This window comes from Micromys minutus (genome assembly GCF_963924665.1).
Source record: "Micromys minutus genome assembly, chromosome: 10".
NCBI lineage: Eukaryota > Metazoa > Chordata > Mammalia > Rodentia > Muridae > Micromys > Micromys minutus.
In genome coordinates, this window is record NC_137979.1 from 47,784,633 (window position 1) to 47,809,715 (window position 25,083).

Genomic DNA, 25,083 nt, shown 5'->3' on the forward strand with positions numbered 1-25,083 from the left:
TGGGGAGGTAAAAGTAATTATAAGCAGGAGTTATGATTAAAATCAATGAAGGGACTCTATAGAATCATCCATCATGAGGGGGTAAAGGAGAGATGTTAGAGACAAGTCAGACTTTGACCTTCAGAACTGACCTAGGGGGGAAGAAATGTAGGGGGTTGAAAAGATATCTCAGAGGTTAAGATAGGTCACTGTTCTTGCAAAGGATCAAAGTCTTACTCCAAGCATCCATGTCAGGCAACTCACAACCACCTGTAATACCAGCTCCAGCTCCAGAGGATCCTCTTCTTGTCTCCATGGGCATTTACTTGCATACATGCATATATACACATAAATAAAAAGAAATTAATGCCTTCTTTAAAAAGAAAGGATGTTACCAGGTGCAGTAGTGCATACCTCTAATCTCTGCAATTAAGATGTGGAGCTAGGGGAGGGAGAGATGGCTCAACAGTTAAGAGCACTGACTGATCTTCCAAAGGTTCTGAGTTCAATTCCCAGCAACCATATGGTGGCTCACAACCATCTGTAATGGGATCTGATGCCCTCTTCTGGTGTGTCTGAAGATAACTACAGTGTATTCATATATATGATTAAAAAAGAGGTGGAGGCAAGAGGATCAGAAGTTCATCTCGGGATACACAGAGAATCCCAGATGAGTTTGGGATACATGAGACCCTTTCTCAAATCTAAAAAGAAAGAAAGGAAGAAAGAAAGAAGAAAAGAAACAAAGTGATGTATAACACGAGATTACAACAAGACAAGTTATTAAGCTCCATAGAGAATCAACAAGGGGGTGGGGAAGGGAGGACAGATGGATGTAGAAATATCATTTGGGGATTTATTTCTGTCCTGAGCTACAATATGAGTCCACAGAACGTATAAGCTTTAAAAGTATATTGAAAAGAAGATAGTTGAGGTTTGACTTTAGGGAATTACTCACTCACCTTTAAAGAATGAGAGAGAGCTGGAGAGATGGCTAGCAGTAAGAGCCTGATGCTCTTCCAGAGGTCCTGAGTTCAATTCCCAGCAACCACATGGTGGCTCATAACCATCTGCAATAGGACTGGATACCCTCTGGTGTGTCTGAAGAGCTACAGTGTACTCACATACATAAAATAAATAAATAAATCTTTTTTTTTTTAATGAGAGAGAGCCAGGCAGTGGTGACTCACCCCTTCAATTCCAGCATTTTGGAGGTGGAGGCAGCCAGATCTTGGAGTTTACTGCTAACCTGGACACAGAGAGAGCTCCAGGACAACCAGGGTTACACAGAGAAACCCTGTCTCGAAAAGCAAAGCAAAACATAAGAATGAGAGAAAGCTAGGTAGAACACACTTATAAACCCATCACTGGGAAAGCTGGGACAGGGGGATGAGAATTCAAGGCCAGTCTATCTACCCAATAGGACCTCATGCTTGTTTGTTTTAAAAAAAATCATAGACATGACACACATATAAATCTCAGTTCTCAGAAAGTCAAGGCAGTAGGATTAAAGATTGAGTTCTGGGATTTGTGCTCAGCTAACATTACTTTTTTTTTTTTTTAAAGATTTGTCTATTTATTTTATGTGAGTACACTGTAGCTGTCTTCAGACACACCAGAGGGCATCGGATCTCATTCCAGATGGTTGTGAGCCACCATGTGGTTGCTGGGAATTGAACTCAGGACCTCTGGAAGAGCAGTCAGTGCTCTTGACCGCTGAACCCTCTCTCTAGCCCCCTAACATTACTTTTAAATAGGAATAAACCTAGCTACAGAGAAAGGGAGAGGCATGAAGACAGTGATGTCCTGAAGGAAATTGAAAAAGAGGGGCACTTTTGAGTCCAAAAGGAAAAGTAAGGAAAATGGAGAGGAGCTTTGGAGCCATGAATTAAACATTGTGACAGAGATTAAGGGATTCTCCTAATCATTCTGCAGGGAGCAGATAGACACAGCCAGACTATCTTGAATGAAGATAGCAGGGAATCAATGAAAACTGCCCAACTTCTCCCTCACTCTTTAAAGGTGAGCATTTCCTAGCAGCCCAAGGTCAACCTTCTTTTCAATACACCTTTTGTTTAGCACTCTCATCCCTCAAATGGGTTCATATTGCATGTCAGGTCAGAAGACTCCCAAACTTGTATTTCTAGATCCAACAAGGCTCCCCTGAGAGTCCAGTAGTGAGATTAGTCAGCGAGCCTGGGACTTAGTAAACATGTTCTGGTGTTTAGCAATTTTCCATAGCTCAGCAGTGGACTTACTGTTGGGAGAATGGAAACTAATTCTGGTTTGGGAACCGAGAGGTAGTTTAGACAGGCAAAGAGACAGACCTAACTAATGTAGGCTGGGTATGAGTCAGATGAAGCCAAACGGATTCCAACCAAATCTGGGGTCTAGAAAGGTGATGTTGTGGGAGAGGTAAAGAGCTAAATGTTAGTTTTGATTCTTTGAAAAAAAAGCAAAAAGTTCTTTGAAAATCGTGTATAGTGATGCAAACCACACGATATGCTCCCGTGAGGTCAACCTAAGTGGGAATGCAGGAGATTTCGGAATCACGAGTGTAAACTGATTGATAATTGACACGAAGGTAAAGAAGCTTCCAGATGTGGATTCTACTTGCGTCTGGCTGACCTCGCAGTTTGCAGAAGTCACTACTTTTTCCTCTGTTTAAACCCAAAGACGCCAGAGCTCTTTCTGCGCTTCAAGGTGAAGTTTTTCCTTTAGACAGCAGCCTACTGATTGGTGACAAGGACTATTCCCATCTCGCTGTGCGCCTCTCGAGAGGAGTCCGGAACCTTTCTGCTGTGCTGTCGGCCCGGATGTGCTGAGGCGGAGACCGGAAGCCCCTTGTCGGTTCCGGGTTTTCTCGGCTACTACGATGGCGATGAGTTTCGAGTGGCCGTGGCAGTACCGCTTCCCGCCCTTCTTTACGTGAGGCTCAGACCCCGAGAAGCCCAGGGTAGCTCCCTACCCGTTCCCGGGGCCCAGGGCTCAGCCCTTATGATTCACTTGGGGTTCCGGGGGAGAAAGGAACCGCCGGCCGCCTTCCGTCTAGCCAGCCCATCACTTTCTCCCCTAATGTGCTGTTAGGCTGGTGCTGCTTTCCCCGTCTTACACTCTCTAATTCTGCGTCCCACTCCCTTCACCCGGCAGGTTACAGCCGAACGTGGACACCCGGCAGAAGCAGCTGGCCGCCTGGTGCTCTCTGGTTTTGTCCTTCTGTCGCCTGCACAAACAGTCCAGCATGACGGTGATGGAAGCCCAGGAGAGCCCGCTCTTCAACAACGTCAAGCTACAGCGTATCCTCCCTCAGGCTCTTCCATAGCCCACACACACTCACTCCCACACTTTACTACATGCCCAGACTGCACTCCCCGTCTCCCTTTACCCACAGTAGGCAGGTTTCTATTCAAACTGGACTTGGGAAGCAGCTAAAATACATAACAATCATTTTATGTGCACTCTTGCAGACAGTGCCTGCCCCTGACCCCCTTACCCTAGTTAATGAGGCTGGGGTCTTTAAGTCAAGTCCCAAGCTTTACAAACCCGACCCTTTAAAACTATTTGAATCTTCTCTCTGTGAGACTCAAATCCCAAACCATCTTTAATAATTTTCTGTACTAACCACACCTCTCCCAGGAAGTGAGGGTCACTTATTTTTGCTGTCTGATTTATAGGTAAAATTTATGGAGAAAAGGGCAGACAATGAAGAAAAAGGGTTACACCCTTTATTTTCTAAAACTCTTGTCCTTTTTTGAGGCCTGATCTCTATAACCCAGCCCATCCTTGGACTGGTGATTCTCTTGAGTCTGTCCCATAAAAGCTGGTATTACAGACCTGTACCACCACACTTGACTAGAACTGGAAGTTCTTTTTGCTTCCCTTTCCAGAATATTGAGAAAATGCAAACATATCTTCTTCAAAAATTGTGTATATGTATAAAAGGGAAAGGAGGGGACTAGGTGACTTTCCATCAAAGGCCTAACTCTGAAAGGTTTTACTAACCCAATTCACATGTAGGCCATGCCCTTAACCTTAAACCAGGAAAACTTCCTGTGGAGTCGATTCAGATTGTATTAGAAGAACTGAGGAAGAAAGGTGGGTTCAGTTCCTCAGATACCTTATTTTTTTTTAATTTTTTTTAAACACTACTTTTATTATGTGCAGTGATATTTGCCTTCATATGAGGGTGTCAGATCCCCCTGGAACTAGAGTTACAGACAGTTGAAAGCTGCCACGTGAGTGCTGGGATTTGAAGCTGGGCCCTCTGGAAAAACAGTCAGTGTTCTTAACCACAGAGCCATCTATCCAGCCCCCCCCCCCTTTTTTTTCTTTTTAATTTTTTTCCCTGAGGTCACAGCAGGGCAACTCTTCCTTTTAATGACTTTTGTTTTTCTCTTCCCCCAGCTTGAAACCCCAAGTATTCTGAGATGGTCCAGTTCCCCCACTCCCCACCCCCCACACCCTGTTAGTATACAAAATTAAAATCCCTCTCTGGCGTAAGAGAGATAGACTAAGGAGATGCCTTATTAATAAGAATAGTAAAATAAATATTGTATCTCTTGTTCTGAAAGCAGAGTCTCATCCACTCTGTCCAATGTTGGTATTTGCCTCTGTGCCTTTTTTAGAGCATGATGCTTTCATAAGTATCTGTTTTGCAGGGAACCTCGAGTGGTTGGATAAGAATAAGTCTAGCTTCCTGATCATGTGGCGGAGGCCAGAAGAATGGGGGAAACTCATTTATCAATGGGTGAGGCCACCCTGCTAAGCACTAAGCAGTGACCCGTGGCAAAGAATTGTTGCCTGTACCCAACAGATAGCTGGCATTCTCAGATGCAGACCTGGCAAAGTGGGGAGTGGGCAAGAGAGGAAGCACAGGCCCTGCTGGCAACCATCCTTCAGTGACGCAATGTCTCTCCTGCACAGAATCTCTCTGACTGTAGGAGGCCAGAGGCTACGTGAGGCCATGTTTGGAGAATGCAATACTGGGAACCATGAGTGCTATTGTTGGCTGAGCCTCTGGCCACAGGAGATAAATGGGGAAAGGAAGGGAGGGAAGAAAAAAAAAAAAAAACCCTGGGTTCCCTCTCCCACTGTGCGCTCATGGTGTTGTCCACATGAATGAGACCTTCTGAACCAGTGTGGGTGTGACAACAGAATACTCTGTCCCTCAAATTCCTACTTACCACCAGCTCCAAACATTCCCAAGAGAGGAGGTGAGGAGGAAGCATCAACGGCCTAAATATAACAAATACACACCACCCATTCCTGAACAGAAAATAACCAGAATGAGAGGTCACTTTTGAGACACGTGAAAGGCTGTGGTTTAGTGGTTCTGAATGTGTCTACACACATACAAATATAGCACCTGTAGGGTTTATGGGCTTAGGACACAGCAGAGGTGACAGTCCTGATTTGAGTATAGGTATCATTCCTGGAGAAAAGAAAGCTAGAGCTGATGTTCACCCTCTCCCAGGAGACTCTCGGTCCTTACTCAGCCCTCATTTTTTGTGCCCTCAGGTTTCCAGGAGTGGCCAGAATAACTCTGTGTTTACCCTGTATGAACTGACCAGTGGGGAAGACACAGAGGATGAAGGTAATGCCTTTTTTTTTCTTTCAGTTCTCTGATCAGAATCCTCTTTTCACCAGTGTTTTGTTTTTTAAAGACAGGGTTTCTCTGTGTATCCCTGGCTGTCTGAAACTTGCTGTGTAGACCAGGCAGGCTTTGAATGAAAAGATCTGCCTGCCTTTTCCTCCCAAGTTCTGGGATGAAAGTGCCACCACCTTCTGACTAGTATTTTTTTTTGTTTTGTTTTGTTTTTTAAGATTTATTTATTTTATTTATATGAATACACCGTAGCTGTCTTCAGACACACCAGAAGAGGGCATCAGATCTCATTACAGATGGTTGTGAGATACCATGTGGTTGCTGGGAATTGAACTCGGGACCTCTGGAAGAGCAGTCAGTGCTCTTAACCACTGAGCCATCTCTCCAGCCCCCAGTATTGGTTTAATGTACCTTCAGACTAACAGAATTTCTGTCTCTGAATTCCGTAATGCAAAAGTTCTAAGGTTTTTTTTTTTTTTAAGATTTTTTTTATGCTATGCATGAGTGTTTACCTGAATATTTGTATATGTACCACATATATGCCTGGAGCCCATAGGGGCCAGAAGGGGTCATTGGATTGAGCTGTCATGTAGGTGCTGGGAACCGAACCCTTTACCTCTGTAAGAGCAGTAAGTATTCTTAAGCAGTGAGCCATTTTTCCAGCCCAGTGCAAAGCTCTTATCTAAACATTTCATACCACTTGAATTTACAAACAGAACAACACTTTGTTGGTGTGGATGTTTATGTATTTTATAAGATTTTTCAGGGGAATGTTCAGAATTGTTGCTGTAGAAGCAGGTCGAGGAACCAGCGTGGGGGATTAAGCTTGAAATCTCATTCTTTGCTGACTCAAGCTCTCTTTCACTATTCCTTCTTATAGAGAGCTCAAGATTTGTGGGTGTCAGCTGAAGGTATTGGGCCAACACCCCCAGCCCCACCCCCAACCCATTTAAAAACTTTGGGTTTATGCCAGGCAAGGATTTGTATGGCCTTTGATTTTTGCATAGATTAAAACACCTTCTTAGCTCCTTTTTTTTTTTTCTGTGACTCTTTATTCTGATCCCTGGGATCACCAAAGGTTTCAGTCTTTGCTAGGATAAAGGGGGTGGGGGTTTCTGCCAAGCTGTAACTGTTCCAGCACTTTACACCTCTTGGCTGTCTCCCCTCCCCCACAGGCCTCTGCTTGCTGTTCCCATTAGCAAGCATCCCATGAGTTCAGTGCTCCAGCCTGGCCCAGCCCACCACTCAGCCTGTGCAAAGCTGGAGGCTTCCCCAGAATGCTCACTTCTTGACTTGAGCTGGGCTCCCTCGGGGTTAAGTGAGCAAGCCTGTCAAGGCTTGTCTGCTGCCTCTCACATCTCCCAAGAGTATCATCCCATATCTGCCTTTTGTGCCTTTACAGTTAGGAAAGGGCAGGTGTTAGTTCTGAACTTCGGCAGTCTTCTGGCTCGGGGGTACTGACTACACTTCTGCGTATTAAGACAGATCCTCCTGGTTTGTACAAATATGTTTGGATGGGGTCCTTGTCTAGTACATGGACAATGGCTTAAGTCTGATTATCAGGGTTACTTTGTGGTCCTAAAGGCAAAAGTTGTCCCTTGCACATAAGATATTTGATGGGAGCAAAAGAAAAGAGGACTCATGGGCAGGTCCTTCAGAATTGAGAAGGGTGAAATGAGCCTGACTGATTTTATGCTGACACAGGCTGCCTGTCTTCTAATCTGTGCTCCCCAGGAATTGTGAGGTACAGCTGCAGCAGAGCATCCAAATAGAATATCCTGACTTTAGAAGGTCTCAGCGTCTAGCTCAACCTAGAGAGTTGGTGAGAGTGGAGTATCCCTGACTGACCATCTCTTCCTATCTAGAGTTCCATGGGCTGGATGAGGCCACCCTGCTACGTGCTCTGCAGGCCCTACAGCAGGAGCACAAGGCTGAGATTATCACTGTCAGCGATGGCCGAGGAGTCAAGTTCTTCTAGCAGAGACCTGCCTCCCTTCACTTCTTACCTCCCACCTTTCCAGGGCTTTCAAAAGGAGACAGACCTATTGTCCCCACAGACTGGATCTGTCAGTCACTCCACCAGACTCAAAGGGCTCAAGTCCTGAAAGCTCAGACTTAGGGATGTTTCCCACATGATCCATTATATCTGTCCCTGGGATAGGGTAAGCGCACAGTGCCACGGAGAAAGGATGTGTTTCTTGCCCTACCTCCTTTCCTATCCTATACTGTCCCTGAGCCAGGGTCTATAAACCTGACACTTTACATGTGTTCTCACACATAAGTACACACCCACCTACATGCGCCTGCACAAGCTTCTTTCTCCTCCTCCCACTCCTTTAGCTGCTGTTGCCTCCCTTCTCAGGCTGGTGCTGGATCCTTCCTAGGGATGGGGGAAGCCCTGGCTGCAGGCAGCCTTCCAGGCACTATGGAGATAGGAAGCCCCAGAAGGGGCCTGGCAGTGAGAGGCGGGCCCACTCTGATTTATGGTATTAAAATCTCTACTCCCGCTGTCTGCTTGTTACTATTGCTGGATTGGGACGAGGGGGGAGGAAGGTGCAGAGTTCCACCTGATTGAGTCTCAGCCAAGGAATCTATGGCCTTTGTACAGAAGGGCCTGGGGGGGCTCCACAGAGCCTGTGGTTTGCCGTGCGCTGGGTGGGTTGTGTGGAGGAGTTCGGGTGGTACACGGCTTGGGGACAGGCTGCTTGCTTTCTAAATTGGAGTCACTTAATTGCTCCCCCATGGAAGTCCTGAACTATTCTGAAGCCCCTCCCTCCACCCATGATGGTCTGGGTGGGGTAGCTGTGGCCAAGGGGAGTTGGGGGGGTTAAACCGGATGTGGACTTTGGTTTATTGAAGACTTTGGCAAACACAAGGGGAGGAAAGGAAGCCCACGGCAAAAAAACAGCCTTTCTGGCCAGGGGCAGGCTTAGGCCAAGGTGGGGTGGAGCTGATGGGTGACCAGCTCTTGGTTGGGGCCGGGTCGTGGGGAGGGGCTTGTCTGGGGTAAACACAACCCATACTTGTGCAGACCAGGGGTCTAGCTGAGTCAAGAAAACCTTACCTTTCCAATACCGATATTAGGCCTGGAGCTACTCCTGATTAGGACCCAGTAGTGTTGCCTTATCAAGGGTGTGCAGGCCGGTGGTGCCCCTCCCCCTCACTGAGGCATAGGAGCGGCGGTCACTTTTCATCTTCAGTTCCAGTGTTCTCCAACTCCCCCACCCCAAACATGTTTGCCCTCTCCTTGTGCGGGAGCATACCCACTGCCGCCTCCCACTCAGCTCTTGCTGGGAAGAAGGTTTAAAGGCGGGGGACTCTGGAAAGCAAAGCACGCAGCCGGGGTGGGGGGGCTAAGCAGCGGTCGAGATGAGGGACTGTTCCCCAGCTCCACACTGCAACACGCCAGGCTCACAAGGGGGCGGCCCTGGGGGGTGGCGGCCGGGGGCGGGTCGTGGGGCGGAGCCGGGGGCGGGTCGCCGGGCAGGCCAGCCGGGGGCTGGGGCCCCAGCAGCTCAACTGGAGCGCTGCGTACCCAGCCGGTCCTCCTGTCAGGCTGCTGCCTCTGGCCGCCTGGCTTTCCGTTCTGCGGCTCCCGGCCCTTCCTATGCTAGCACCTCGAAATACGGAGACCGGAGTCCTCATGTCCCAAACGGAGGCTGACCTGGCTCTGCGGCCATCTCTGTCTCTCACCTCCACCGGGCCGACCCGCCTGGGGCCACCTCCTCGCCGGGTGCGCCGCTTCTCTGGGAAGGCTGAGCCCCGGCCGCGCTCTTCAAGACCGAGCCGCCGCAGTTCAGTGGATTTGGGACTGCTGAGCTCCTGGTCTCAACCAGCCACACTCCTTCCGGAACCCCCGGATCCTCCGGACTCCGCTGGTGTCACGAGGAGCCCACCTTCAAGCTCTAAAGAACCCCCGGAGGGCACATGGACAGGAGCAGTCCCCGTGAAGGCTGCAGACTCTACACGTCCTGAGCTTACGGGATCTTCAGGAGGTCCGGGATCCTGGGAGCCACTAAGAGTTCCTGATGCTGCAGCCCAGGAACGGCGGCGGGAGCAGGAAGAAAAGGAGGACACGGAGACCCAGGCTGTGGCAACGTCTCCAGACGGGCGATACCTTAAGTTTGACATTGAGATTGGAAGAGGCTCCTTCAAGACCGTGTATCGAGGGCTAGACACGGACACCACGGTAGAGGTGGCCTGGTGTGAGCTGCAGGTGTGGCTGGGCACTTCCTTGATGGTACCTAGGGATGGGGCCCTTTGAGGGTCTTAGGTTGGGGAAATGAGATGACAACATCAAAGGAAGGATCACTTTTTTTTTTGGTCAGATGTCCAGGCACTTTTGCTTTCCTTGCCGGCATGATTTTACTGACTCGGGTGGTTTAAGGAGAAACTGAGGCAGGTGGTATATAGTGGCTCCCAATAAGCCAATGAGCACAGACAACTTCACTTTCAAACCTCCATACAAATCTGAGGGTTGGAAAAGTGAGTAGCCCTCCAGTCTCCTGCCCTGGGTACCACTGCCCCCTCCTTTCTTGCTCCTCCAAGTCCTGAGACTTGCCGCTGTGACTCTGGTCTTCTCCCCCTCCTTCCCTCCCTCTCTCCCTCCTTACAAACTTAGAGAAGGTATGCGGGAGTCCGGGAACTGAGGACAAGGCTCTCTCCACCTCTAGAAGCAGGTTCTCCAGGTCCTTTCTGGAGCTGTCAGCTTTACAGACTTCTCAACAACTTCAAGGAGTGGAGCAGGAAGCTATAGTTCTAGCTGAAGTCCAGTCCAGTTTCTCATCCCTATGCATACCTGGGCTCTCCCTTTCCATTACCAAAGGAGCTGAGCTCTTACAACTTTTGGACTTCAGGAGGATGTGGATTGGCAGTTTCTTGCTCCCATGGCTCCCACTCTAAGTGTGAGTGGTCCCGGAAAATTTTAGGGTACAAAACCAGGAGGAAGGGTCCTTCCACTTTGTCCCTGGCACAGGACTCTCCCCTAGTGACTGCTAGTGCCTCGCCCCAGGCTCTAAGCCAGGCCAGGAGAATCAGCCAGACTCGGGGGAGGGGGAGGGAGAGGGAAAAAAGAGGGGGTAGGGCAGCTCCTGCAGTGGGGGGCATCCTCCTGGCCCTGGATCTTTTCTTTCTTAGTACCTTCCTCTTGACTGTCTAGATTCTGCAGTTCCTAGTTTTTAGGGCCAACCTCTTGTCGGCCCCAATTCCTGTCGCGGTTTACTTGCTTGCTGCCTGCTGGCTGCCACCACCCCCCCCCGCACCCCCTCACCCCACCCCGCCCCTTCCATGGTCGACTCTGGCGGCCACAAAGGCGCTATTGAGTGCATAGCTCCCAGACCTGGTTGCATAAAGACGCTTGTGTCCAGCAGGGGGTCCGGAGTGCTGCCCCAGGCCCAGGGTGGGTGTGTTTCGGAGCAATAAGAAGGGACCAACCAAAAGTTGGGGTCTACAGCCTTCTGCTAGCAATCTCACCAACCATACCCCAGCTATATGTTTCCGCCCTCCTCTCTTCCCCCAGCTCTACCCCAGATGTTAAGTGCTCTTCTTGGGGAGGTTGGGGTGGTCTGGATCTGATGTGACCCCCATCACCCCATCCCACAGACTCGGAAACTCTCTCGGGCCGAACGGCAGCGTTTCTCCGAGGAAGTTGAGATGCTCAAGGGGCTGCAGCACCCTAACATCGTCCGTTTCTATGACTCCTGGAAGTCGGTGCTGAGGGGCCAGGTTTGCATCGTGCTGGTCACAGAACTCATGACCTCGGGCACGCTCAAGACGTGAGCTCTGGCCTGGGGGGGGCGGGGAGGTTAGAACATCAATCACTATGAGGCTCTGGGAACTTTTCCCAGTCACTTCAAACTTCCACACTTGAAACCAGGCTCTCTCTCCCACGTACCAGACTGTGTGAGTGCCAGTGTGCACTGAGCATACCAAGTTTTTAGGTATCTTCGCTGTACCCTCATTCTCAACAGTGGGGTCTCTTAAGTCCTTGTTTAACATCCTCCCACTGCACCCCCACCCATCTTTGCCCCTACCTTGCTGCTATACCACGGACACCCCCCCCCAACTCCCAGTAAACCTCCCAAAGGGCCTTTCCCAATCTGCCCTCCATTCAAGTTATCCTATCTTAGTGCAACCCAGCGGAAATCTAACCCTTTGACTGGGTCTTTTAAACTTCTTCAAGATTTCTCACTGGGGGTAAAGTCCATTCCTCAGACACACTCTCCTCTTACAAACAAACCCAATTCTCCGTGGTTCCTCCCATTCTGAACTGTCACTCCTGTGGCTCTCCAGCCTGGAAAATCTCCATCCCTCCCAGTTTTCACCCTTGAACTGACATTTCTTCAAGACAAAAGTTAGTCCTTCCCCAGCTTGGGACCGTTAGTCATTCCTGGTTGGCCGCGGCCCTATCTTCCGAATTTCCCATCAGAATCATTTTGTAGCCTGTTTACCCACTCATTGACTCGGTTTCTTTCCAGACCAGACAGGTCTAAATTAAAATAATGCTGGCAGGGGGCGCAGAGGTGTTGGCAAGGGTGGGATAAGAAGGAATTTTCCAGCTAGTTGTCCCCGCCCTGACCTCAGCTATACACCCTCTCCCAGGTACCTAAGGCGGTTTCGCGAAATGAAGCCCCGAGTCCTTCAGCGCTGGAGTCGCCAGATCCTACGGGGACTTCATTTCCTACATTCCCGAGTGCCCCCCATCCTGCACCGAGATCTCAAATGTGACAATGTCTTCATTACCGGCCCTTCAGGCTCTGTCAAAATCGGAGATCTCGGATTGGCCACGCTCAAGCGCGCTTCCTTTGCCAAGAGCGTCATTGGTACGTCTCTCCAGCAGGACCCTTACCATTGCTAGCTCCCTTGCATCAGAAAAGAGCGTGGGACCCCTCACTCAGCTCCAGCAGGGCTTTGGAGAGCTATCACACTGGGGCGACCCATTTTTCCTGCCCCCAGCACAGGTTCTGGGCAAGAGTTGGTTACTCCAGAACTCCCTCCCCAAAACTCGTGTGATATACCCAAGTGGAGGGAGGAGACCAGGAGGGAGAAGCCTGATCCTTTCTGTGGGTCCAACAGGGACCCCGGAATTCATGGCCCCTGAGATGTACGAGGAAAAGTACGACGAGGCCGTGGATGTGTACGCTTTCGGCATGTGTATGCTGGAAATGGCTACGTCTGAGTATCCCTACTCCGAATGTCAGAACGCGGCGCAAATCTACCGCAAGGTCACTTCGGTGAGAGGGGCGGGGGGGGGGGGGGTTCTCCTGGGAAGAAGGGATCCCCTGTGGCTCCTCCCATTCTACCCTCTAACTAGCCTGTGTATAGCTAGTATCCATTAGCATATATTACCATATATCATATTAACATATATATTAAGGGTATATATTATATATATTAAACTATGTATGTGTATATGTATCACATATATATGTATATGTGTATACACACACACACACACATATATATATATATCCTTAATAAAAGCAGGCCAGATAGAAAGATGCCCTGGCAAAACAGAAATGTATTGTTTTCACATCAGCCCTTCACACAAGCTGGTAAGAATATGTGTAATCCGAAGAGTTTACAGACAACTTCACATCCAATCTCAGTAGATATTTCTAGTTGCCCCGCTAGATGAGCCAGGGAAATTCTCTACCCTGCGCTTTACAAATGAGAGAACAAACAGCTGGCAGTCTTGGGCAAGGTCACACCAACAATATGTGGAGGGAATGAGATCTGAAATCAAGTCTTTCAATACCAGTATAGTTCCCAAACCCGAGCCCTGGCGCCTGCCTGCACTGCAGACTTAGCTGAGGGGGGGGGGCACAGGCAACCTGAGGCCTCATGCGATCCCTTCTCTCAGGGCACAAAGCCTAACAGCTTCTACAAGGTGAAGATGCCAGAGGTGAAGGAGATCATTGAAGGCTGCATCCGCACGGATAAGAACGAGAGGTGGGCTCCGGGACAGAGACGGGATGAAGACGATGGGGCAGTGGCAGAGGACTCCACTCACTGTCCCCGCGATCCCCAGGTTCACCATTCAGGATCTCCTGGCCCATGCGTTCTTCCGCGAGGAACGAGGTGTGCACGTGGAGTTGGCAGAGGAAGATGATGGAGAGAAGCCGGGCCTCAAGCTCTGGCTGCGTATGGAGGACGCGCGACGTGGGGGACGCCCACGGGACAATCAGGCCATCGAGTTCTTGTTCCAGCTCGGCCGGGACGCTGCGGAGGAGGTGGCTCAGGAGATGGTGAGGAGGGTATAGATAAATCCTGCTTTGGTTGAGTGTGTAAATTGTTCAGCCAGCCTGCCATTGGTCAACAGGAGGGATCAGGGTGCAGCGCTAGAGTAGGGAGGGGAGCCCCTACAGGAGTCTCTCTGCCTCTTCCCCCAACCCACCTGGGCTTACCAAGGTTCTTTTTTTTCAGAACAAACCCTGGAAACCCTAATGTCACTTCTTTACCTTGCAGATTCATTTATCACTTGACAATTTATCTATTTATTTTCCCCTCTCCACCTCCTTTGCCTCCCACCCCTCCCCCCATGCTGAGCACCATCAGTCCCAGGACTTCACTCCTCTGGTGTAAAAGCTGAATGCTTCTTTTCAAATCTGTGGGTGCGGGTGAGGAGGGTGGGAACTGGTGGGAGAGAGGGGTGGGGGCGGCTCTAAACAACCTCAACTCTTGGGCTTTGTTTCATATCTGAATACATTTCCCATTTCCTCTGCTAGACTAGAAACTATCTGTAGCCAGACAATATTTTATTGATTTTTCCCCCTCAGTCCTTTACTGTTTGGCAATAGTAGGTACGCCTTAACATTATATATAGCTTAAGAAAGAAAGCATTTTCCTGTGACCCTCTTTGGAGGGCTGTGGGATGCATGCTCAGAGAGATTGTCTAGGGTCCCAAGAAAACAAATGACAAAGAGGAATGTAATCTCAAACTGTTCAGATTTGAAATTGGGTGGCTCCATCGCGTTTCTTTTACTCACCCAGCAAAGTCCACAGCTAAACTGATTGAGAAGGCGAGAGGAGGTGATGAGCAGAGATTACTGGAGGAGAAAGTACCACGGAGATAGAAGAGGCCAGGGCAGAACCTTGAAAGCTTTTGAGGAGAATCTGAATGGAAGGAGGAGTGAGAATATGGAATTCTCAATAGAGAAATGGCAGTTTCAAGGTCAAGGGTCATCTGGGATGGGTCAAGAAGCTGAGACCTTGATGGCTTAGTGAGGCACTGTTTTGTTTTTAAAAGACGTACTTATTTATTTTATGTATATGAATACACTGTAGCTGTCTTCAGACACACCAGAAGAGGGCATCAGATCCCATTACAGATGGTTGTGAGCCACCATGGGGTTGCTGGGAATTGAACTCAGTACCTATGGAAGAACAATCAGTGCTCTTAATCAGGGAGCCATCTCTCTAGCCCCAGGACACATTTTTTTTTTCATTTTTTTTTTTAATTGCAGCACCCAGGAAGCAGAGATAGCTGAATCTCTTTATGAATTCAGCCAGTGAGCTCCAGGCTAGCCAGGCATACACAGTGAGACAGACCCTTAGGCACAAAAGCCATCTCCAAAGCACTGCCCAGCTTGGCTCAAGTTTCAGTCTTGACATCTTGTTTGTGTTGTGTTGTGTGTGTGTGACTGTGCACATGTATGTGGGATCACATGTGCCACAGCATGCATGTAGAGGTCAGAGAACAACTTGTGGGAGTCAGTTCTTTCCTTGAATCATGTGGGCCTTGGGGATCAAACTCAGGCTGTTGGGCTTGGCAGTAGGCACCTTTATACACAGACATTTTGCCTGCCTTCAGGATCAAGTCTTGATCTATTTATCTGTGAGGGAGCAAGGGATTCCTATGTGTGTGGTGTACTTTTTGTGTGGGTATGCACATGTATGTACGGGTGCACCTGCTTTTACATGGGTACTGGAGACTGGGATTCAGGTCTTTATGATGGCAGTATGTCTAAAACAACAATGGCAAAATTTTATCCCATAGTATTATTGAGTTCAGTAATAAGGATGATGAGTTCAGTTGACACATGTGGGCCTTAATCAATAAATACTTCCCGCCTTATTCCTAGAGGCCTCACAAAGGTGTCCTGACGGTGAGCCCCATGCACAGATGTGTATGTGCACATTTGTAAAGTCAGTTTAAAGGTGTCCAGATGGATCCCTCTACCCCTCCCTGCGCATGTACAGATGTGTAAATATACGCATGTGGAAGCCAGAAGTTAACTTAGGGTGTCATATCTCAGGAACCAGCAACCTTGTTTTTTGAGACAGGGTTTCTGTGTACTCCTGGCTGGCCTAGAACTCAGAAATTGCCTGCCTCTGCTTCCAGAGTTCTGGGGTTACCTGAGGCTTGCTAATTAGGCTGGACTGACTGGTCAGCAAGCTCCAGGATTCTGCCTTTCTATGCCTCCCCAGCATTGGAATTTCAGGTGTGCATACCTGAAGCAGTATAGGAACATTGGGAATTAGACTCATGCTTTATGCTTAATGCAGCAAACATTTTACTAACTAAGGTAGCTCCCAAGTCCCTGCTTGGTCTTTGGGGAAAATCTGAAACTATCTCTCTTCCTATCCTGACTCCAGGTAGCCTTGGGCTTAGTCTGTGAAGCTGACTACCAGCCAGTGGCCCGTGCAGTTCGAGAACGGGTTGCTGCCATCCAGCGGAAGCGAGAGAAGCTACGAAAAGCTAGGGAATTGGAGGTTCTCCCACCAGACTCAGGACCTCCACCAGCAACTGTGTCTATGGCTCCTGGTCCCCCCAGTGCCTTCCCCCCAGAGCCCGAGGAGCCAGAGGCTGACCAGCACCAGTCCTTCCTCTTCCGCCATGCCAGCTATTCATCTACTACATGTAAGTCACCCTGACTTTGAGTTCTAGGTCTCAGAAGTCCAGCCCAACCTAGCTTTCCAGCTCTAGCCTTGAACCTTCCTTCGGGGACAAACACTCCTACAATTCCCTCTGGGCTCCAGGCCCCTCTTTGCTCAGACAGGTCCCCCTCCCCTACCACCACAGGTCCTTTCTTCTTCTTCTTCTTATATTTTGATCCACTCCCTCCCCTACCAGCTGATTGCGAGACTGATGGCTACCTCAGCTCCTCCGGCTTCCTGGATGCCTCAGACCCTGCCCTTCAGCCCCCTGGGGGGGTGCCATCCAGCCCTGCCGAGCCCCATCTCTGCTTGCCCTCGGTGAGAGAGGGTCACCCGGGAGCCTTCTAGCCATTCAAAGCCCATGACGTATCCCTCTCTCCTGAATTCCAAACCCCTAGCCCGTTCCCTGGGTTCCTGAAACACACCATTCTTGTCCTTATGTCTCCAATTCTGTTTCCCTAGTATTCTCCCCACATCCTGACACCATTTCCCTGGGTCTCCACAGTCATCAGCAGCTATTAATCCCCATGACCTCATGAATTCTATCATCTTTCAGGGTTTTGCCTTGTCCATTCCACGGTCTGGCCCTGGCAGTGACTTTTCTCCTGGGGACAGGTATGTTCTAAGTTGGGCGTAGCAGGGTGAGACACAGAATATTCTGGGTTCCCACTGTCTACTTAAACCCTTCTGTCTCCCTTGCCCTGTCCAGCTACGCCTCAGATGGGGCATCAGGCCTCAGTGACATGGGAGAAGGGGGGCAAATGAGGAAAAATCCAGTGAAGACTGTTCGACGGAGACCCAGATCCCGGCTCCGGGTCACTAGTGTAAGCAGGGCCCAGGAGCTGGAGAATAACCCATGGGACCAGTGGGGAACTGCCAGGGAGACGGGGAGTGGGGCGGGGCAGAAGAGCAGAGTTGTCCTGTGTGACTGGTGATGCTTTGAGGCATCTGGTCTAGTTTCAATGCCAGATTCTGGGCATAGAATCTGTTCTCAATGTCCACCCTGGCCAGCATGCATTGCCTATAGCAGGGCTGAAACACATGGCAGAGGCAGAGGCATTGATTTCTTCCCTCCTGCTGACTTTGAATCTGAAGGTCTCAGACCAGAACGACAGAGTTGTCGAGTGTCAGCTACAGACTCACAACAGCAAGATGGTGACGTTCCGGTTTGATCTGGATGGGGACAGTCCAGAAGAAATTGCAGCTGCCATGGTGAGGGGGAGAGAGATGAGGACAGAGTGTTTGGATTCTATGTAAGCTCTTCCCTCCCTGTATCCACTGGTGCTGACATTTACAGCCTGACCCTGCAGTAACGGTGTATAAACACACTGGTTGCCAGGGTGACTCTGAAGATGCTCTGGCCTTTGTGCGGGGGAGATTTCTGTGTATCCAGTCAGAGCACTTTGATATCAATGTGGACTAGGAAGATAAGAGTGATGTGAGTTCCTGTTGAGGTGTCACAGGTGGCTGGAAGTAAAGGATGGACTGGAGCAGTATGGGGAGGAGTAGGACTCACCCAGGCCCTAGCAGAGGAGTAGCAATGGCAGGGAAGGGGAGAAAGAGGATGCCCTTCTGGAAGCATGGCATGAGCAATGCCATTAGTGCTGAGTGCTGGGAGGATTTAGTGAGGAGACCACTGTCACTAGAGAAAAGGGATCCTACAGGAGTGTCCTAGGAAGTGGAATTCAGCACATATCATAAGAGCTAAAGAAAGACAGCTGTGGGCAGTACATGCCTGTCATCGGAGCTCTTAGGAGGTTGTAGCTGAAAGATCAGTGATTGGGGTCATCCCTGGCTGCGCAGCAGTTCAGGGCCAACCTGAACTACATGAGACTTCGTGAAGCAAACAGAGGAAGTTAGGCAGAGAGGGGATGTGATGAGAATGGGTGGGTTTTTTTTTTTTTTTTTGCTTGTTTGTGTTTTTTTAAATTAAAAATTATTTTATTTAATGTACGAGTGCCCTGCTGCGTGTACACCTGTATGCCAGAGTAAGGCATCAGATTTCTCTATAGATAGTTGTGAGCCACCATGTTCTGGGGGTTTAACTTAGACTCTCCAGAAGCCAGCCAGTGTTCTTAATCGAAGAGCCACCTGTTCATCCCGAGAATTGATTTTTAAGAAGACTGTTCTGCTGTGGGATGGGGGGGGGGGTTATTAGGATTAAAGAATCTGATCAGGAGGTAGACACAAGAAGCCAGATAGGCAGGAAGGAGAAATGAATTATGGAAAGAAAAGAATGGCTGAAGGTAAGGGTTGTTCAAGAAAATCGCTGTGTAGTCCAGTAGGCTCTTGACGTCATACAGTGTGGGTAGTGGATACCCAATAAATATTTGCTGAGTTGATATGCTAGGGAGGCAGGCGGAAGGAATATCAAGGACAACTGTATCAGAGGACCAAAGAAGAGCAGGTAATTCAAATGGAGAAGCTGGAAGTGAGAGCAGAGTTTTGTTTTGTTTTTTTGTTTTTTTGTTTTTTTTTTGTTTGTTTGCTTTCTCATGGTGAGCTTGAGCAACAGCTCAAGGTTCTCCATAGTAACAGGAAATGGCCAGGCAGAGCTGGAGAGGGATGAGTTTGGGAGTCCTCGGTCTAGAGCTGAAAGTGAAGATAGACCTGCAAGGTGAGAGACAGGGAAACTTTGAGGGTGTCTCTTGAAAACTTCCTGTTCCAGAACAAGAAGCAGGAGATGAGGTCCTGAAAGACAGGAAGTTAGAGCCAAAGACACAGAGGGATATTGGTGGGAACAGAATGAGTTCCGAGCAGGTGGCACAGACCGGACTGGCTTTTGTTAGAAGTCTTGGTGGGAGACCGTTTCAACAGAGCGTGGTGGCAGGTGCCAGATGCTGGAGAAACATCTTCCTTTAGGAATTCTTCACTACCACCTCCTGATGCCATTCACCTAGTCTTCAGAACAAAGCAAAGTATCACCTGGCACCTAAGGCTTGTCATCAGTGGTCAAATCTCCTGACCCGTCCAGAGTCTTTATGGAACTACACAGATTTCTGAAGAGTTCCTCAAAATGTCTGGATACTTCTCTGCTTCTGCTTCTTCTATCTACTTGGGGATCTGTAGGTCTGAAAAACCTTTCCCCATGGTTTCCATGCCCACCCAGAAGCCACACAATCAGAGCGACCAACCCCTGAACCCGGATCCATTTTCTCTTTGCTCCCCATTGGTTCACTCCTCTGTAGCAGGTCTGAGAATTGGATCTAATCTTGCTGCTTTTCATCGCCACTGGATATTTGCGACTCTAAAACTAGAAAGCGTGGGCCTTACACCAAAGTCTGTCCAACTGCATCAAGGTCCTGTCTTCAGACTGTTCTGCCGTTCAGAAGGCTGTTAGCTTGGGTAGAATGGATGAAAGACTAGTCTAGCAGCAGTTCTCAACCTTCCTAATGCTGCAAGCCTTTATCACAGTTCCTTCTATCATGGTGCCCTCCCACCCCGCCCATAACAGTATTTTGTTGTTGTTCATAACTGTAATTCTGCTACTGTTTTGAATAATAATGTCAATATCTGCCCTAGAAGATAGCTGAGCAACAACGCTGAAGGGGTTGAGACCTGAAGGTTGAAAACTACCTTGTCACTGGGCTTTTCTGTAACACCTGAGTTCAAGTCTCATATGTTGAAATTTGGTAAACTTGGCTCCATTTCTCTTCTATTTCTTCCTCTTACCTTCCTTCTCTCCTTCAGTTGTGCTGGAGATCAAATCCAGGGTCTTGTGGCAAGTACTTTCTTACTGAGCTATTCCCCAGCTTCTTGGGCAGGTTTCTTCGCCTCTCTGAACCTCAGCTGTTCATTGATTGCTATGTGTTTTTCAAAGATGTGACCTTAATATGGTGATGTGCAGAAGTGGCTACAGGCCCTCAGTGAAGGGTTGTTTTGCTTACTCTACATTTTTAAGGTTCTGCATCAAATGTGATTCCATCCCAGCATCTCCCATCCCCAGAGGTGCATGACCTGTTTCTTCATTGGAATAGCATCAGGGAGGGTAATTAAAGACTTCCATTACATTCACTTATTTGTGAATAAGAAAACAGTGAGAGTCATTTTTCTTGTCTTATGGTCACGTGACCGAGCCCATCATGTTAAGCTTGGTGACAAGCAAGCAACTCTATCCATCTGTCTGCTCCAATTACAGATTATTAGCATTTTTAAAATTGTGGAATTTTCTGTTGTTGTTGGTGGTGTGTTTTTTGTTTTTTTTTTTTTTTTTTTTTTTTTTTAAGTGATTTTTGAGACAAGGTCTCATTATGTAGTTCTGGCTGTCCTAGAACTCACTTTGTAGACCCTGCTGGACTCCAACTCAGAGATCTGCCTGCCTCTGTCTCCCATGGGGCTGGGTGATTAAAGGCATGTAATACCATGCCTGGCTAAACTGTGGTTAAAACAAAGAATTCAAACAGATAGTTAATAGGGCACAGTGGTATATACTTGTAAGTCCCAACCCTGAGGAAGGTTTGGTAGGAGGATTGACACTAGTTCAAAGCCACCCTGGGCAACCTAGTGAGACTCTGGCTCCCAATATCAGGTTCTCAATGCTTGTGGGGTGGAAAGTGACCTTTACCATGAATGCATGGGTTTAACCTTGCCAGGTGTAAATGGGATCCCATGTGATGTACTTTATGATCTTTACGTGAGTGTGGAAATTGTGTTCAAAAGTGTGTAACCATGGAAAGAACTTGGGCTCTTTCAGTGGACCCGAGTTCAAACAGTGTGACACTGGGCCAGCTGAACTCTTTCAAATAGTATTTTAAATTACTTATTTATTTTATAGGAATTACTGTTTTGTCAGCATGTATGTCTGTGTAAGGATGTCAGGTCCTTTGGAACTGGAGTTATGGGCAGTTATGAGCAGCCATGTGGGTACTGGGAACTGAACTCAGGTCCTTTGGAAGAGTAGCCCCTACACTTAACTGCTGAACCATCTCTCCAGCCCTGGGTCACCTGAACTTCACGTGAGCACTAGTTATCTTCACTGCAAAGGGAGGATATTAATAGACTATAGCTGGTTGTTAGTGTTAAATGTGATGATACGTGAAAGCATTGGTGTATACAGTACATGTATCCTAAGAGTGTTAACTCCTTTCTTCCTGGACTACATTTCTCATTGACCATAAGTGCCTGGCACACAACACACACTTAGCAATTGGTGCAGTGGTCCATGTATTGAGCAATTGATGTAGTGGTCCGTGTACTGAACAAATGATGCAGTGGTCCGTGTACTTAGCAAATGATGCAGTGGTTCATGTACTTAGCAAACGATGCACTGTACACTAGTGAGTAATTGATGCAGTGGTGTTGCCAGTTGGGTTTAAACATGAGGAGCAGGGCAGTATTGGTGAGATGACACCCTCCTCCCATCCCATAACCCCTGCCAGGTATATAATGAGTTCATTCTGCCCTCGGAGCGAGATGGATTCCTGAGTCGGATCCGGGAGATTATCCAGCGAGTGGAGACCCTGCTGAAGAGAGATGCTGGTCCCCCAGAGGCTGCTGAAGATGCCCTGAGCCCTCAGGTCAGGCCTCTAGACATCTCCAACAGGACCAGACTCTGCCCTCAGTGTTCTGCTTGGATTAACTTCTCTTGAATTTGAGGACCTTAGAAATGTCTCTTACTTTGTTTGTGGCTTTCATCCACAGACTAGTTCTATAAAACTGTGATTGAGGAGTTTCAACTTGCTATTTTGAAATAAGTGCAGACTCGCAGAGAGAAGTTACAAGAGCTGTAGAGCACATTCTCAGATGCCTTTAGCCCAGATCTGTTGGTTGCTAATATTTTTTTAAAGTAGCCTTCCCATCCTTCTTCCGTATTCTGTTCTTTTGAACCACTTGAGAACATGCTGGCAGATCTCATGCCTCTTTATCTTCAAATATTTTATTTAGCACATACACTTTTGAATCCAAAAAAGCTCTTGTCTTAATTCCTAGAGGCTCATGGGTTGTAGCTTAAGAATCCTAAGTCTGCAGCTTCCCATCTATGACTCAGCTTTCCCCACTGTGACTAAGGGCCCCTTTTCTCCCTCAGGAAGAGCCAGCAGCCCTGCCTGCCCTCCCAGACCCATCCAATGGTAGGTTCTGTGTCTGTACCTGCTCACTCCAACCTCTGGGTTGACCATGTGGTGGGTGGAGGGGTAAAAGGCTTGGTAGTCTCTAATCTCAACCCTTCCCTTCAACAGAGCTCCAGAGAAGCATCTCCCCTGAACAGAGGAGCTGGGCAGCCTTCTCCACCTCTCCATCTTCTCCTGGAACCCCCCTGTCCCCTGGAACTCCCTTTTCCCCTGGGACTCCTCCTGTCTTCCCGTGCCCCATCTTTCCTATCACGTCACCCTCATGCCATCCCTGCCCATTCTCTCAGGTCTCTTCAAACCCCTGCCCACAGGCCCCCGGCTCCCTACTTCCCTCCAGTGCTTCTCGGGTTCCACTCCCATCCTCTCTTCCCATCAGCTCCCCTCCTCCACTCTCTCCTAGTTATCCCCAAGTCCCTCTTCATCCCCCTTCTCTTTCCATTTGCCCTTCTCCTCCCCCTCTTCCCTCCACCACAGCAGCCCCTCTCCTCTCTCTGGCTAGTGCCTTCTCTCTGGCTGTGATGACTGTGGCCCAGTCCCTGCTGTCCCCATCTCCTGGGCTTCTTTCTCAGTCACCTCCAGCCCCTCCAGGTCCTCTGCCTAGCCTGCCTCTCCCCCTTGCTTCTTGTGACCCGGAGAGCCTTTCAGCCCAAACAGCCGAGACAGAGAACGAGGTGAGTGAGGTATGAAGAGGGATAGGATAACAAGGCAGGCTTCTGGATCCTTCCCTTCCTCATGGTACCACACTTTGTAGGCTTCCCGAAATCCTGCTCAGCCACTACTGGGTGATGCTAGACTGGCACCCATATCTGAAGGTGAGGCCTCTAATCCCTGACCATCCCCTGCCTGTTAACCCCAGTTCTTTACATTCTGCTAGATTTCTTTTATCCTCTTCACCTCCCTCTTATCTTCCCACAGAAGGAAAGCCCCAGCTTGTCGGCCGTTTCCAAGTGACTTCATCCAAGGAACCAGCAGAGCCTCCCCTGCAATCAGCATCCCCAACTCTCTCCAGATCCCTGAAGCTTCCATCCCCTCAGCTGACCTCAGAGAGCTCAGACACAGAGGACAGTGCTGCAGGAGGACCAGAGACCAGGGAGGCTCTGGCTGAGAGTGACCGTGCAGCCGAAGGCCTGGGGATTGCCATCGATGAGGAAAAGGATGAAGGGAAGGAACTCCAGATTGGGGGCAGTTCCCCAATCTTGAGCCATCCCAGCCCAGTGTGGATGAACTACTCCTACAGCAGCCTGTGTCTGAGCAGTGAGGAGTCAGAGAGCAGCGGGGAAGATGAAGAGTTCTGGGCCGAGTTGCAGAACCTTCGGCAGAAGTGAGCCTGGGGAAGATGGCGGAGCTAGAGGTGGATCTGGGAGAACAGATTCTGACTAGCCTTTTCTTCTTTTCCTGCCCCCGGTGCATCCTCAGGCACTTGTCGGAAGTGGAAGCACTACAGACGCTACAGAAGAAAGAAATTGAGGACTTGTACAGTCGGCTTGGGAAGCAGCCCCCACCCGGTATCGTAGCTCCAGCTGCTATGCTGTCCTGCCGCCAGCGCCGCCTCTCCAAGGGCAGCTTTCCCACCTCCCGCCGCAACAGCCTGCAGCGCTCTGATCTCCCTGGCCCTGGTGAGATGGCAGCCACCCAAATTTCATCTTTCCCTTAAGACTCCTTCCCCCTTGGCACAGTCTTCTTCCAGGCCCCGGTAGTCTACCCTTGGTCTAGGGAACTAGCCCCGCCCCTCACTGCCCCTCCCCGCCCCTCCCTTCACTTAGTGCTCTCCCTCCCTCATCCTGCTCCCAGGCATCATGCGAAGGAACTCTCTGAGTGGCAGCAGCACGGGCTCCCAGGAGCAGCGGGCAAGCAAGGGGGTGACATTCGCAGGGGATATTGGCAGGATGGTGAGGGGCGGGCCCAAGGGAGGGAGGGAGAGCCAAGGGAATGGTGGCTGGCAGCAGCTCTGCCTTCCTCTTCTTTGGACATTTCTTCAGCATTTTTCTTTTCCCCTCCAGTGAATTCAGACCAGAAGTCCTATGTCTCCCCAACACCAGGGCCCCACCATGGCCGGTGGCCTCTCAGGATCTGATGTTTTTGTGACCAACTCAACTCAGCAAAGAACACCCCAGCACTGAGAGGGCAGAAGGCCTGTGGGCATGGAGAATGCAATTGTGTTATCCTGAAGAGTCAAACTTTTGGGTACTCTTTGCTATGTGGAAATCTCATTTCTGTGCCCTACCCCACCTTCATCTTCTGTTCCTCCCCAGGCAAGGGCCGACCACTAAGCAATCCAACTCAAGTCCAGATGCTTGTAGAAGGCCAGCTTCCAGCTGGGAGAGCGTAGGGGCTGTGCTCATGGCTACCAAAGTTAACAGCAACCAATAAAAACACTGAGAAGAAAGATTGTGGGTCTGTGTCTGCCATACCTTAGCGACTGGGGGCAAAGACTTGTGAGAAAGGCAAGAAGGGCGAGCAACTCGAAGCTATTCTCCTCTCACAATGGGAGGCAGGATGGAATCGGCCAGCTTTCTGGCTTCTTGCCACCAGGTCATAAGGAAACTACATGAC

The 25,083-nt window shown here is 49.2% G+C and overlaps 2 protein-coding genes across 2 annotated transcripts; both read left to right on the forward strand.

Annotated features, from left to right (window-relative positions):
- The first annotated feature begins 2,831 nt into the window (after positions 1-2,831).
- Positions 2,832-8,086, forward strand: VPS25 (vacuolar protein sorting 25 homolog). Its single transcript, XM_080922802.1, has 6 exons — positions 2,832-2,907; positions 3,130-3,275; positions 4,021-4,074; positions 4,638-4,726; positions 5,497-5,572; positions 7,450-8,086. Exons 1-6 carry the CDS (start codon positions 2,855-2,857, stop codon positions 7,560-7,562), a joined length of 531 nt encoding a protein of 176 aa, XP_080778928.1. The 5' UTR covers positions 2,832-2,854; the 3' UTR covers positions 7,563-8,086.
- Positions 8,087-9,191: 1,105 nt separating this feature from the next.
- On the forward strand, positions 9,192-24,664 carry WNK4 (WNK lysine deficient protein kinase 4; the record flags this gene model as incomplete). The annotated part of the gene is made up of 19 exons (XM_080924251.1): positions 9,192-9,800; positions 11,186-11,358; positions 12,185-12,405; positions 12,659-12,816; positions 13,446-13,534; positions 13,614-13,830; positions 16,181-16,445; positions 16,659-16,780; positions 17,019-17,077; positions 17,172-17,286; positions 17,558-17,674; positions 21,841-21,978; positions 22,488-22,530; positions 22,639-23,201; positions 23,282-23,342; positions 23,446-23,851; positions 23,947-24,146; positions 24,322-24,419; positions 24,531-24,664. The coding sequence occupies 19 exons, from the start codon at positions 9,192-9,194 to the stop codon at positions 24,531-24,533; spliced, it is 3,657 nt and encodes a 1,218-aa protein (XP_080780377.1). The 3' UTR covers positions 24,534-24,664.
- Between the last annotated feature and the right edge of the window lie 419 nt (positions 24,665-25,083).

Excerpts from the sequence above, each read along its gene's own strand:
- VPS25 (XM_080922802.1), top strand. The coding sequence starts at position 2,855 with ATGGCGATGAGTTTCGAGTGGCCGTGGCAGTACCGCTTCCCGCCCTTC. Across the intron at positions 3,276-4,020 it reads CAACAACGTCAAGCTACAGC|GAAAACTTCCTGTGGAGTCG; the intron begins GTATCCTCCCTC and ends ACCTTAAACCAG. Across the intron at positions 5,573-7,449 it reads GGAAGACACAGAGGATGAAG|AGTTCCATGGGCTGGATGAG; the intron begins GTAATGCCTTTT and ends CTTCCTATCTAG.